Source organism: Microtus pennsylvanicus, chromosome 9 (assembly GCF_037038515.1).
Source record: "Microtus pennsylvanicus isolate mMicPen1 chromosome 9, mMicPen1.hap1, whole genome shotgun sequence".
Classification (NCBI taxonomy): Eukaryota; Metazoa; Chordata; class Mammalia; order Rodentia; family Cricetidae; genus Microtus; species Microtus pennsylvanicus.
In genome coordinates this window covers 61,319,641-61,334,962 of record NC_134587.1, presented here as the reverse complement: position 1 = coordinate 61,334,962, position 15,322 = coordinate 61,319,641, and the positions used below count along the sequence as shown (strand labels likewise).

General features: G+C 47.0%; 2 protein-coding genes across 4 annotated transcripts in view; one reads left to right on the top strand and one right to left on the bottom strand.

The window, feature by feature from the left end:
- Dlgap2 (DLG associated protein 2) overlaps positions 1-9,566 on the bottom strand; it is a 688,019-nt gene extending 678,453 nt beyond the window's left edge. The window contains exon 1 of one of the 2 annotated variants that reach the window (XM_075986263.1): positions 9,329-9,566. In XM_075986263.1, coding sequence (XP_075842378.1) covers positions 9,329-9,346 — 18 coding nt within the window. In that variant the 5' untranslated portion in view covers positions 9,347-9,566. The remainder of the gene's footprint in view (positions 1-9,328) is intronic. The other variant, XM_075986265.1, reaches the window with a different exon arrangement.
- Positions 9,567-14,799: 5,233 nt separating this feature from the next.
- Erich1 (glutamate rich 1) overlaps positions 14,800-15,322 on the top strand; it is a 56,783-nt gene continuing 56,260 nt past the window's right edge. The window contains exon 1 of one of the 2 annotated variants that reach the window (XM_075986261.1): positions 14,800-14,897. In XM_075986261.1, coding sequence (XP_075842376.1) covers positions 14,876-14,897 — 22 coding nt within the window. In that variant the 5' untranslated portion in view covers positions 14,800-14,875. The remainder of the gene's footprint in view (positions 14,898-15,322) is intronic. The other variant, XM_075986262.1, reaches the window with a different exon arrangement.

The window sequence follows — 15,322 nt, the reverse complement described above, 5'->3', positions numbered from 1 at the left end:
AAATAGTAAAAGGTATTTGCACAGAAACTGTCAAAATGCTACAGTGTCATAAAAATATAAATTATTTTAAAGAGCCAAAAGTTTCACATAAAAAGCAAATAAACAAGAATATACAAACCGGTTGATGTGGTAATAAAGTTTCGTATCTCACGTACATGCACACAACTCAGAGAAGCAATGGTTACTGATCTCACTGAGGGCCCCATGGTGGCTGTATAGTTAGGTCAGTGGCTATGGATTTACTTAGCATTTCGATGTTTATTGAGCAACAAGATCCGCAACACTATGGCAGATATTGAGGACTGGCAGTTCTGTCCCTTTCATTGCTGTCTCTCCAGTACCAAGGACAGCGAGTGGCCCAGGCATCCCACTGTGCTTTCCACGGTCTGTGCCCTCCTAGAGTACAAAGCAAGGACTAGGAGGATGACTTCATCTGGCATCAGGCCTGGGAAATATGCCACTGGGAAGCGGTGTTCAACTAGGTCTTGAAAAGTAAGTATGAAAGATGGAAAACAAAACATTATTAGGGAGTGGGGAGATTGCTCAGTGGTTAAGAACACTTGCTCTTCTTCGAACGGACCTTGGATCAGTTCCAAGAATGCATATGGCTGCCCACAGCTGTTTATAAACTCCAGTTGTTCCCAAGGATCTGATTCCCTCTTCTGGCTCCAAAGGCACCAGTCATGCACAAGGCACACACATACATGCAGGTAAAACACATATAAAGAATATATTTTAAAAGAAAACATTATTAAGTGTGGTTTAAGAAAAAGTGGGGGGGAGGGGAGGCTATGATCAAATCAAGGACAAAGAGCAGCACAGAGTTACAAGATGGAGGGGTCCACAGGTAGGGGAGATTCTAACCACCACAAAAGATAGAAAAGTAACAGAAGAACAAAAGGAATTCCAAGTGAGAGCTGAGAAATCCTGGCCCCATGCTGGGTGGAGTTCAGCTCCTGGGCTCATTCACTGATGAAACACATCTGCGTTGGCCAGGAGCAGCGGGTGATCAAGACCAACGACTCTTGCTCACAAAGCTACCACTTTAGCAGATTTGGAAGAGACCACAGCGTAAGCATGCATGCCACGGGGCACGTGCTGGCCCAGGGGAGACTTTCTGAGACAAACACTTCCGAAGCTACAGTGGGTGAGATGGGAGAGCAAGGAGGAGCGGCAACAAGCCAGAGATGAGTCAGGAGCAAGAAAGCTTGTCTCTAATTGGTGATGGCTGGGTTTCAACCGCACAGTGATACAGAAGGGTACCCATGCAACCCTTCCATTTTTTGCTTCCAGTACAGCTCCTGGATGAGTTATGATACATCCAAACCTAAAATAGGCTTTCTGTTAGATAATTTTGCCCAACTATAGGCTAATGCCAATGTTTCGAGCACATTTAAAATCAGGCAAGGCTAATCTATCACATTTGGTGGATGTATTAAATGCATATCTGGCTTTGGGGTACTTCCAGTTAATAAAGCGCTTCCAGGTGGTAGGCTCGTAATTTTAGAAGCTCTCGTTAAGCATAAGGATGCTCTCCCCATGCTGTTACCGTCAACACCTTACGGCCACTTACCTTACTTTTTAAAACATCATGTACCAGGACTTTAGGAAATATGTAGATACATAAAACTCAATAGCCTGCGTTCTCTGCAGGATATGCATCATGGTTTGCATGCATCTTCACTGGCTGGAATATATTCGTGGATGACGCGAAAGCATGAAGGCCCAGCCCTGTCTTACCATCTTGTCACCGAGATAACATATGACTAACAGACAAACACACGTGTCCTCTTCTAGGTTGAGGTTCCTTTTTTTAAGATTTATTTATTTATTATGTATACAACATTCTGCCTCAATTTATGCCTGCAAGCCAGAAAAGGGCCCCAGATCTCAGTACAGATGGTTGTGAGCCACCATGTGGTTGCTGGGAATTGAACTCAGAACCTCTGGAGGAGCACCCAGTGCTCTTAACCTCTGAGCCATCTCTCCAGCCCTAGGTTGAGATTTCTCTCTTCAGTTTCCACCTTAGAGTATCATAAGGTACAATCAGAAAAAGATTTCTGCGTTTATCCAACAGCCACTTTATTACAGCCACCTCTTCTGTAGATGATCTGCTTGGGAAAGAACCTTCATGACTTAAGACTAGGGAAAGTTGTTTGGTTTTTTTTTTTAATGTATTTGTGATATCTAACCAACAAGGTAACCAGGTAAGGGGGTCACGTATTTTAGGTTTCGTTCATATGATTCCCAGGGAGCTCACAGTCAAATGTAACATTCAAAAACTTCTTTAACTCTAATAGCCGCCACCTTATTGGCCCTTTCTGTTTGACTAACACTTCTTCTATGCTTTTACTGGTTAAGTTCACTCAAATGTGTTTCCTGAAGAATTGACAAGGGAGTATATAAACAAACAGGAGTATTATCCTGCTCTCATGGTGATTGGATAACTCCCAGCACCAGTGGCTCAAACTGCGCTGAGATAGCTTTCTTTCTCCAGGACTGAAAGAGTCAAGACATACTGAACACTCTACACCGTTCTTGATACAATGCTACCGCTATGAATTCATTCCATCCGTGTGGTCACCCCACCAGGTTAGTATTATATCATCCCCCTTTTGGTGAAGGGTAACCAAAACACAGCAAGGCCAACCAGACTGCTAAATGCCACTCGGTTGCAAAGGCAGGTGACAGCAGAGCTAGGCTCAGCCACCCTTTACACCAAGATGAAAGGGCACTTGTGCCACCTTGTGCACAAACAGCACGATGAATGTCAATTCTGCACAGAGCGTACATTTCCATATTGCCTGGTTACTCTACCGACTCCAGGGACAATTCCATTCTTTTATTTTCCAGATGTACTTTGGTGCCTGTTATTTGGCCTCTATCTATATGTACAACATGGGGTGTCATTTTCATGGAGTATTATTTTTAAACCAATGGCTAATTATATACACAAAGTTACTCTAATTTTTGCCTAATTTTATTGATGAGGTGTTTCCATTTGTCTATTCATTTTAAGAAATAATGGGTTAAAATTTTTCTTTTTGTTCTAGTAGAAACATATAGGAAGTATGCCAGACAAAAACATCACCTCATAATGAACAAATCTTGCTCCAATATAAAGGTGTTTTAGTTTATTTCTGAATAAATTAAAAACCTACCTATTCTTCTTGATTATCAGGGACAGAAGACCTAATTCAAAAGAAGGACTTTCACATTTATATATCTGAATCAATATGTTAAGATGGTTCTCTCAAGTAACCTGACCACTCTCTCCTCTTTAGACAGGGGCTGTAGAACACAGGCTTATGTTTTAAAGAAGTTATAAGTTGGCTACAACAACTTTGAGTCTTACACATTTTCATTTTTACTTTCTAAAATGCCTTTTTCCTTGAAAGTCACATAAAATTTTATGTTTGAGTAGAATTTTATGTTCTTTAATGATCCAACAACCTGACAAAGTCATAGAAGCTATGACAGGCCCAGCCATTCATGTATCCCACTGCTGGAAAGCGGTGGCCCACCACAGCCACACTCTGAGCATGAGAAGAACTACCAACGCACAAGGGAATAAGTTCACGCTGCATGCTAGATATACTGGCAATCACTAAAGCCACTAATTCTTGAAAGGTCAGGCAAGAAATGCTGGATATTAACATACTGGCTTTTATCACACAAATAGGAAAACCTCCTGAGCAACACCAGATGCAGAATCTCTCACAGCATCCCGCCCCTCCAGTGCCCTGTGAAGGACAGGACAGCAGTTGTTCCCCTGGGCATATAAAGGGGGACATATAAAGAAACCCATAGATTGCTTTTGGAAACAATACTAATTTTTACTGTGTTAATCCTACTGATCCATGAGAATGGTAGATCTATCTTCTGATAGCATCTTCAATTTCTTTCTTCAAAGACTTGAAGTTCTTGTCATACAAGTCTTTCACTTGCTTGGTTAGAGCAACCCCAAGGTATTTTATATTATTCAAGGCTATTATAAAGGGTGTTGATTCTCTGATTTCTTTCTCAGCCCATTTATTGTTTGTATATAAGAGGGCTACTGATTTTTTTTTAGTTACTCTTGTATCCAGTCACTTGACTAAAGGTATTTATCAGCTGTAGGAGGTTCCTGGTAGAGTTTTTGGAATCATTTATGTATACTACCATTTCGTTTGCAAACAGTGATACTTGAATTTCTTCCATTCCAATTTGCATCCTCTTGATCGCCTTTAGTTGTCTTATTGCTCTAGCTAGAACTTCAAGTACTAAATTGAACAGGTATGAAGAAGGTGGACAATGTTGTCTTGTCCCTGTTTGTAGTGGAATTGCTTTGAGTTTCTTTAATTTCATGTTGGCAGTCAGCTTGCTGTATATTGCTTTAATTATGTCTAGGTATGTTCCTTGTATCCCTGATCTCTCCAAGACTTTTATCATGAAGGGGTGTTGAATTTTGCCAAAGGTTTTTTTAGGATTTAATGAGATGATCATGTGGTATTTTTTTCTTTCAGTTTGTTTATATGGTGGATTACATTGCCATAATTTTTGCAGTTGAACCATCCCTTCAACTCTGGGATGAAGCCTACTTGGTCATGGTGGATGATCTGTTGGATATGTTATGGGATTCAGTTTGCCAGTATGATGTCCCTCAATAGAGAAATAAATACAGAAAATTGGTACATTTACACAATAGAGTATTACTTAGCTGTTAAAAACAAAGACACCAGGAAATTTGAAGGCAAATGAATGGAACTAGGGGAAAAAAATCATCCTGAATGAGGTAACTACACTGAGAAAGACAAACATGGTATGTACTGATTAATAAGTGGATATTCGCTGTAAAAATAAAGGATAGCTAAGTTATTATCCACAGATCCAGAGAGACTAGGTAACAAGGAGGGTTCATTGGGGACACCCAGATCTCCTTGGGAAGGGGAAATAGAAGAGATTTTATGAGTGAACTGAGGGTGGGTGAGGATGGGAGCATGAGCAATCAGGTTAGGGGGAACTGAAAGAGACTACCGGAAAGGGGGGTTATTTTGAGATCAGGTTAAAAACCTGATGCAAGGGAATCTCCCAAGAATCTACAAGAAAGACCCCAGCTTAGACTCCTAGCAATAGCGGATATGCAACCTGAACTGGCCATCTCCTGTGACCACATCGGTGCCTAACTCAATTGTCATCAGAGAGTTATCATCCAGCAACTGATGGAAACAGATGCAGATCCACAGCCAAACATTAGGCAGAGCTCAGGGAGTCGTGCAGAAGAGGGGGAGAAAGACGTGTAGGAGCCAGAGGGGTCAAGAAAACAACTCACAGAATCATCTAACGTGAGCTCATAGGGGCTCACAGAGTCTGAACTGACAACCAGGGAGCCCGTGTGGAACTGATCTACACACTCTGCATATATGTTACAGTTGTGTAACCTGGTCCTCTTGAGGGACTCCTAACAGTGGGAACAAGGGCTATCCCCAAATCTTTTACAGTAGGCTTTTGGGAGCCCACTCCTCATATTAGGTTGCCTTGCCCTATCCTTAATACAAGAGGAGGTGCTGACTTAGTCTAACTGCAACTTGATATGCCATGTTTTGTTGGTATTTATGGGAGATCTGCTCTATTCTAAACAAATGAAGGCGTGGATGGGGGGGTCTGGGAATGGAGGAAGGATAAGGGGGAGACTTGGAGGAGAAAAGAGAGGAGAAACTGCGGCTGGGATGTAAAATAAAAAAAAATTGTATTCCCCCTCCACCAAAAAAGAAGAGGAGGAGGAAGGAGGAGGAGGAGGAGGAAGGAGGAGGAGGAGGAGGAGGAAGAGGAGGAGGAGGTGGAAGAAGAGAAGAAGAAGAAGAAGAAGAAGAAGAAGAAGAAGAAGAAGAAGAAGAAGAAGCCCTGAGTTACTAATGGAGATGACTTCTCATTTCCAGAGAAAATGTCAGGATCAAGGAAAATCAGCTGGTTAATTCCCATCGCCTTTGCCAAAGAGATTAATTAAGAACCAAATATATTGTCTGCCACTGCTCTGAAGTCCTGGAAGGCAGAGTTGACCAAGGGCAAGGGAGGCTGCAGGATTTACACCAGCATGGGAACCCACAATCCCACACTTCATCAGGACCAGAGCGCAGACACTGAGCCTCCTGAAAACCCGGAATGCTTGTTATGAATGCAAGCGAATTGTCACACTCGAGATTTCCACACACAAGGACCCGCAACTAAATATATTTCAGTCGATGCCAATAAAATGCAACGGCTTAGAAAATGGAAATCAAAGGCTGGTTAAAACTATGGTGGATTAAGAGCAATTTTAACTGCATAGAATGTTTTGCCCACTAACTTCCTGTGTGGTAAAGCTCTAATTCTTTTATAGCCAACATACTGCAATGCTCTAAATATGACTTCCATCTGGCCAAAATGATGAATCACGGCTATTTTTATTGTAGCCAATGCATGATCATGGCATATCCATTCCAAGGGTCAATAAATAATATTTAATTAACTCCCTCATAAATTCTATAATCCAAGTGTGCATCATTCTACTCCTTGGGCAACTGAGATGGGGGGTTTTCCCTCAAATGTAATTATAAAAGAATATTATGGCATTAAAAAAATTTTATAACACTTAATAAAATACTATAACTTTTTAGTTTTGCCATTGAACATGTTCTTGATACATGAAATTAAATTCTAAGAAGCGGGTTTCTGCTTCTAATTCAATTTGGAATTTCTGTCGCTGTCAGAAATGAAGTGGACAAAAATATGAGAAGCAACAGATTTTCACCATAGAGGAGCACACTGATATCACTCTGGAGAAACATCAACTGCCACTGAACTACCTGAATCCCATGTCCCCTAACTCGGGCACAGCACAACAGGCTTCTGCAGATGAGCCTCCTGCCTCTGCCAGGAGCACCACCACGCAGGCTAACGCCACTGTGGCAGAAGACCAATGGCAGCAAAGGGAACAATGATCCACACTGCTCAGCCTGGAAGGGTTCTCAAGGGAAGACCAAAGTTCCAGAGGGAGGGGGTAATTTTAATCACGTTCCTTTGGGTTATCTGGCATAGCATGCACCATTTGGTGTATTGCCCTTTGGCCTAAAATATAAGGTGTTTACAGGTCAGAGCAGGAACAGGAGGCCTACTGACTTAGCGGACCACAGAAGAGATGGTTTCAGAAGGGAGGAGGCACACCTAGCTCATCACAGGTCATCTCAGAGAACAAAGCCTACCTCCGCTAGATCATCCCCATGGAGAGCTCAGAGAGGAAGTGCCCTCGCTGGGACCACAGCCATCTTCTTTCACCAGGCTTATGTTCCTCCCAACCCAGATGTGTTGGAACAGAGGACTCCCTGTGGCCTGCCAGCCATGTTGCCAGATGTGGGGAATAAAATATTCTAATTTGTTCTCTTCGAAGTAATGAAAAAGTCACATCATCTAAAAGGAAGTGGTATGCACACTCTACAATTACCATGGAAGCCAACGCTGCATGAGTCATCCAACAGCCTGCACAAGACAATTTGGCTACTGGAAAATCCTGATTAATGGCATTTTTTTAAACAACAGAGTAACAACCTGACCTGCCAAAAATTATTATTTTTTCATCATATCATCAGTTGGTTTTTTCTTTTTTGGTTTGGTTTGTGGGTTATTTTTTGTTGGTTGGTTGTTCGTTTGTTTGCTTGTTTATTTGTTTTGGTCTTGGCTATGTAGCACCTCCCACAGAGAATATGAAGGTGAAAATCTTGTTATAATGCACTTTAACTGTAAGTCTATATGTTGTTGGGGAGGTTAAACTAAGCAAGTCAGCTTCAGACTTGTACACTGCCCTGAACCGGTCGTGGACTACTTTGGACCACCTCCAGGCTGTTTCCTCATTACAAATGCAATTAGTTCGTGGACTGTACAAAAAGACACTTCTGTAAAACATAGGTGACTGGGATCCAAGGTAACGGTCAGATCTCAAGGTTGCAGGCTCATGTGACCACACTGACCACTAACAGCAATCCCAAGGCTCCCAGACCAGATAGCTCCCTCTTGCCTCCGAGTACAAGGCGCCAGGAAGAACTGCTGCGCTTTAATCTCCAGTCCTGAACCGCCCACAGCCTGGGCTAGCAGAGTTCATCAACACCACGGGCGAATTCGCTGTCCCTTGCTTTCTTTTCTCATCAATACAACAACACAGCGGATGCTGATTAAGTCAGTCACGCATTTGGATTTCGACCCGGGCCGAAATCGACATCCGTTTGAAAGACAAGCGACCTGCGGGCGGCTGGCATCACATTCCCGAAGTGTAGGAGCGCCACACAGGGTGTTATGAGTTTCGGGTGCGAATCGCTAAGCAGCCGCGGCGCTCCGGGTTCCCCTCCACCTGCGACACTCGGCACCCGCCTAGACGCCGCCTGCTGCCCTTGCCCACCTCTTCTAACTCAGTATAGAGCCCCAGCCCCTGTCTCGGGTCCCAGCAGAGCACCTCCACCCACCCAGCCGCTCCAGGAGAGTGGGAGAGGAATGCCCTGCCCCGCCCGGCCCCACCTGGCCAGCACTGAACAGAGGAGCCAGTGCCTACCGCCCCCCACCCCTTCGCTGCGCAGGGCTGTAATAATTACATCCTCATTATTTCTTCTGCGATCGTTAGGGGAAAGAGCCCGAGAACAGCAACAGCAGCTGCCGGGGGAGGCTTAGTTACAAAACCCTGCGCTGGGTAGCGCTTCGCTTAGCAACCACCCCTAAAAAAGCCCCCGTGCTCCCCGGCTCGCACTTGGAGAGCCCAGCAGCGGCTATCCCCCTCCAAACCCCTAGGCCCAGGCCCTGCTCATCGCGACGGCTGCAGCAAAGGGCTCAAGTGGCCCCTCCCCGCCTCCGCGACCCCAGCGCCCGGTAACGCCGGCTCCAAGCGCCTTGCATTCATTCCCAGTCTGAGTCCCGGTGGCCACCTGGGCTTGGGGGAAGGGGAACACGGGTCGCTCCCCACTGCCCCACCAACCCCTCTCTGGCCAGCGCCCCAAGCTGCACCCCCTTACCCGGCCTCGCCGAGCGGGGAATTTCACACCTCCGCCTCGCTCCTGTACCCGGGGAGCCCGTGCGCCAGCCACCCTGCCACGGGGCTCTGCAGCCCGGAAGGACCCCAGCGGCGGACCCCGGAGCACCGGCCGCCCCTAAGGTTATCTCCCACTCCCAGAGCATGTTCCTAGTAGTCTCCTACCCCGCAACGCAGCCGCCTAGTCAGGGCCAACGCGGGTCGGTCTCGCAGCACCGCCCCCTCCCTGCCCCGACGGCTCTCGCCACTTAGCGCCCAGGTCCCCGCATCCCAGTCCCCGCGGCCCCGCGCGTCTCGCACCTTCCTCAGAGCGGACATCCTCGGGCTTTCCTAGTTCAGAAGATGCCGAGCGACATGGCAAGGTGGCCCACCCTTCAGGCCAGGCGGCGCGCACAGCACTGCCGCCAGCTCCCGAGCTCGAGAATCCTTGAGTCCGTGCGTCGGTCCGCAGTCTGTCAGTCCGCCGCCGCCGCCGCGCGCTCCAACCCCGTTCGAGCCCAGCGCACGGTCGGTCCTCACGGCCGGCGCCTGCGCACTCGGCGCCCGGGGAGGCACCGGCGCACTGGGGGGCGGCCGGTGCGTGGCTCCATCTGAGGAAGGGCCCAGCGCCGCGCGCCTAGGGGGAGCGCTCAGGCCGCCGTGCGGCTGCCAATGGCAAGTCTGGTCCGGAGATCGCATGGCGCGCAATTATGGCCCGGGAGCCCGCGCACAGCAGGTCCCAACTGTTGCGCGCAGAGCATTGGGTCACTCGAGGACAGTGAAGGTACCGGGCGGGGGAGCAGAGAGGTCCCACCCCGCGAGAGCTCGGCGTGTTTGTAGGTCAACGTGGGAACCCACACACAAGACAGTGCGCTTGAAAAGGTCTAGCTCAATCTGAATCGAGCTGTGGGATCTGCAGACGCCTTGGTGCACCCGACTCTTCCCGGTGAAGTCCTCCACATCTGTTGGGCTCCCAGGTCAAAGAGAGGGAGCGCTAGAACACAGATCTGTTACAGAGCTTCACAAGGCCACTGAGAGTGCACATGGCTGTTCTGGGCTCTGTGAAATACAACCTCTCTCTGTCTCCACCTGTTACCTACCCGCCTGTAAACTGTTGGTGCTGTGCTCAGAGGAATCAGGGATCCTCCAGGGGCACCCCCACCCCCTGCACCTCAAACAGCAATCTTCCTTAACAAACCTGGTCCAGAGACAGGGAAAAGCAGCATTGAGATGGGATGGTGTTCAACGCATGCTTGTTGCAGCACATAGATGTGTGCAGTGTGGAAGTGGAAGCAAAATAATAATAACTATTATTACTATTAATAATAATAATAATTTATCCTTTTATCTCAGAGAAGTCAGAAGACAACCAATAATAGTTTGGCAAATTTAGCAAAATTAGCCACGTTGTGCTGGATCCTAGGTTCATGGAAATATCCTTCTCAGATCTGTTGGCCAGTTAAGAAGAAAGTTACTGTGGCCTAGAGTAAAATGCCCTGGCAACTAAAGAGTCAGTTTGACGTTGGGCTCTGGGCTCTGCCATTACTAAACCTTCCTAACCTTGGGCAAATCACTGGGACCCATGGAAATGGAAATGTAAAAGGGAGGGGTGTCTCCATTGTTAAGTTTAAATGTGACCAAAACTTAATCAGCAAGATGGATACTTGCAAAAAGATGAATGAGTGTAGAGTAGAAGGGAGACATGTGAACAACCCAGTATTTTCCAAAATTCCAAGATCTTTACACAAAAACAATCTCCATAAAATGTTTTTCATATGATCAACCAACAACTTTCATGTACTTTGAAAGCACAAATTGTGTGAGAAACAACATAAATGAATCAAAGATATCGGACATGCCTTCTTCTTAGGGCTTTTAGCATATTCCGACTGGTCTCAGTGGAAAGCCTCAAACCAAAATCTAGACTGCATAATCAACTTTTAAAATCCTAATATCCATCTTCACTCCCCTCCACGTACATCCCCATCTTCCATTCATTGATTTGTTACCTCGTGCAATGGCAGCAGCGAGAGAAACACAAGTGGTACTAATAGTGAGTACTTATGTGCTGTGGACTTGTGAACAAAACAGGAAAAGAGATTGCCACTGGGCACACATCCAGTCTTGGGATGGAGCCACACTAAAGTTATAGGAGTATAATCATGGATCGCGTTTGCTTCTGCGAAGGAAATATGCTGTGTTGTGAATGAAAAGGACTAAGGAAGTATTGGGAGCCATGCTGTTACATGACATCTTCCTCTGGGTTTGCCCCACAGTCGGTCCCAAGACATGGTTTTGAATGTAATTTATTTGAACGCCTTAACTCTGGAAACTAAACAGGAATAAAAAAAAACTAAAGGGGGGGGGAGTTAATAAAGGGTTTGTCATCAGGGTGATCTCTGCTTCCGGCAACGGGAGCCCATCCTACTGAAGATTCTTTGAGGAAACATCTGAGATGCACCTCAGAATACTTCCGTCCTCCCTTCTACCTCCCTCACTGGGCAACTCTGATAATGTCAAAGGAAGCCCTCTTCAGAAGTTGATATGAATGAGGGGAAGCCAGAGGTTGACTTCTGCCCAAGCTCCCAGAAGAATGGGGTCAGGGGTGGAGGAGAGTTCTGGCAGTAGGAAGAACAGACCTGAAGACCCAGAGCCAAGGAGAGACTTGCCTTTCCTTCTAAATGACTAATTAGTCTAAGAACTGAGAGACCATCTCATGAATGTGGACTGACAGGCAACGCGGCGGGAGGATTTGTGACACGTTTGTAGGAGTTGGGATTATGTCTTATACACAATGTAGTTTTATGTGGGATTTTGACCAGGACATTAGGATTTTCTTCATGTCACTTGCAGGCAAAAACATTTTTATTTCTTCCTTCCCAATATGCGGTCTTTTTATTTCCTTTTCTTGTCTGATTACATTAGCTAGGGTTTCTAGTATGATACTGAAGTCAGTGGCTGGAGGGACTATCCTTGCCTTGTTCATGATCTTTGTAGGAAAGCTTCTAATTGTTTTTTCCCTTGATGATGATATTTGCAGATTTTTTTGTAAATGTTCCGTATCAAGTTAAATAAAGTTCCTTTTACTTATTGTTGACTGAGAAGTTTTTTTTGTTTTTGTTCTTTTTCTAAATCATGAACAAGTGTTAGATTTTTGTCAAATGCTTTCTCAGTTTTGTTTTTGTTTTTTTATTCTGGCCCTGTGATGGGCTAAAATGATTTTTTTTAATGCTTATTTTATGTGCATGAGTATTTTTGCCTGAAGGCGTATGTGCACCAGTGCACATGCCTGGTGCTCTCAGAGGGCAGAAGATATCAGATCTCCAGGAGCTGCTTTCCAAATGGTTGTGAACCACCATGTGACTGCAGGAAACTGAACCCAGGTTCTGTGCGAAAATGGAAGATTTCTTAACCACTGAGCCATCTCTCCTGCCCCAGAATGAATATTTTAGATTTATTTCAGATTTTTTTTAAAAAGATCTTTTTGGTTGCTATGAACCGAAGAGGTGGCATGGTAGTGGGGTAAGAGCTGGAAGATGGCAGGAGGGCTGGGAAGAGATCAACTTTCAAGTGGAGTCTCCATGAGCGATGAGGCACAAAATAGATGTGATCTTTCTAGACAGGTCTGTGGGGGGAAGAGGAGACCAGGAAGCAACTGTGTTTCCCAAGACTAGCCTGGCAGCTAAGTGGATGGTGTCTGTGGCCAACTGGGAGAGATACAGGAGTGTCCTGTTTGCTGGAGTTCTTGGGGACTCTAGCAGACGCTGGCATAGCGGTCTGCATCCAGGACCTTCTGTTTTCTTGAACTATTGCACTTTTGTGTCCTGTATGCCAGTGGAATTACTATAACCAAAGACCCTAAAGACCTACCCTTGGCAAATCCAGCCGTGCCTTCAAACAGGCGAACTCTTCTTTGACTTGGTTGCAGGATGGCTGTCATTCCTTGTCCCCCTCTAGTCACTCCTTCTCTTGGGCCAGAGCTGGAGCCTCATCTCTCAGCTTCCCAAAGGTTAGAGTCCGTCGTGGCTCAGCTCTTCCTTAGCCACTACTCTGGCCACATCCATTCTCTCCACAGTCTCCTAGGTTTCTGTATCAAAAGTTCCCCCTCACCACTTAACAAAGGGCTTCCCAAAGGATCCCCGTATCAGCCTGAAATCCCAACGGCTCTGCTTCTGAACCAAAACCCTGAACCCATTCTAGACTTCCCCTTTTCAACCACAGACCATCCTGATGATCCAGAACATCTCTCTTGCTTTGTCTTCAAACCCATCCACACCCTGGCCGTTTCTTCCTACAGTCTTCAACGTTACCACTCAGATGCTAACTACCAACATTTTCCTAGTAGCAGCTGGTGCACAGTGTACTTGCTTCATCCCGATGCAATTTACTCTCAATGGTGAAGCTGAGGTCACTTCTTGTAACATTTACATCACATCGTTTCACTCCTAGGCTCAAAACTGATCAGTTTTCCACATCGTTAAAAACTCAATGTTGCTTCTTCCATGGTTGTCACGGGTGAAGCAGAACGAGGCAGCAAAGACCAATTCTTAGCTACTGATTTATTGATTTATTTCCTGATTTACTCAAAGCACCGCTCGTACTGCCTATTTGTCAAGGATGTCTTCACTTTCTACCTGGAACAGAATGACATTGGCCGGGCAAATAGTGGAGACACTGGGTCATGTTGCCCTTAGCAACCTGCAGACTTCCACTTAGGCTTCTGTAAAACTTCGCTTGCTTGCCCACCCCACCTTGTGGTTTCAGAGTATAAAACGATAATACAAACTGGACCTCAACCGAGGCCTTTCGGGAACTATGCTGGCTTGAGTCCATCAGTAAACAGCTCTGCCCTTCCACTCTCACTTATACAGGAGGGCTTATTCCAAAGAGTCCTGCAACAACCGAGGCCACGCCCTCTCTCCGCTCTGATCCCTACCAGCGTTAAGATCTCCGGACACAGGCTGGCGGGCAGACACTTTACTTGAACCATAATGTCTTCTTTTCTGTTTTGAGCATTTTTTCCGCATAGCATCAGGTCCTCTCCCTTCAGCTCCTCGAGTCTGTGCTTGATAACCTCCACTAACCAAAAATATCTGCTTCTAACCCTGCTCCCTGCCTTATTCTCTTCAAAGAGCTCATCTCTTTGGAATACGGTCCTTACAGTCTTCTTTGTCACGCACCTCTCTTGTCTGACCTTTCGTGAACGTTATTTCCAGCTAGCAGGTCGTGCAGACACTCGGCAATCCTGTTTCTGAAGAAGCAATGCAAAGACGAAGAATCAATGTCAACAGGGCACAAGGGTCCCAGCGCGGAAGCACCGCCGGACTAAAAGCAAAGTGGTTCAGGTGAAAGACAACACAAAGAGAGGGCCAGGTCGCCGCCGCCGGTGGGCACCGCAGGGGTGCGGGCGCACCAGTCCCGTCCGCAGACGTGGTGAAGGGCGCTCAGAACGCAGCTGTCTGGGCCGAGAGAGGACCTTGTCTCTCCTCAAGCTTCCAGATCTTCCTTCTCTCCTCAGCAACCTTCCTCCAGTTTGCAACCCAAGTCCCGCAAGTGTGCAGAGCCGGTCCCGTCCCCACTGTGTCTTGGCACAAATCCACTTGAAGGGCAAACCCCGGAGTTGCGCTATGAGGCCACTGGCCTTCCGCGCAGGCTCCACAGACAGGCTCCTAGAGTTTAAGCCACGCCCGGGCCCTATACCAACCAATAAGGCTCCGGATATGGATGATTGGCAGCCGACGACGGGGAATTTGAGTCCGGATTAGGCATTCCTAATGTTGTGGGCGGGCCTACGCGGAAGGAATCCGGAAGCACCGCGGGCGCGCGTCTGGTGGCGGCTGGGCCCCTGGTTCCCGGCTGGGGTCCAGTATGTCTGCTCATCGGAAGCTCGGTAGGCAGGAAGCGCGGAACGTGAGCGGAAACTAGGTCTGAGATCCCCAGGGGTGGAGGGTGTCCTCATGTTGTGACCAGAGGACGTGGCAGGCTGATGGGGGGGGGGGGGGGGTTCGTGGGACTTCAGGGCGAGGGCGTGATGGACCATGAGGGTCCCCGGGGTTTGTGGGACCCCGAGCGGTGTGAAGGCCTTTGGCGACCCCCGTCTCAGGTAGTGGATTCCTCCTGCTGCTGCTGGCTGGGTCGGGCGGCTGTGGCAGCCTTGCAGGGGTCTTCGTTAATAGCACTGGGTCGGAGCTGGCGCGTGTAGGGACTGGGTGAATGAGTGTGTGTGTGTGTGTGTGTGTGTGTGTGTGTGTGTGTGTGTGTGTGTGTGTGTGTGTGTGTGTGTGTGTGTGTGTGTGTGTGTGTGTGTGTGTGTGT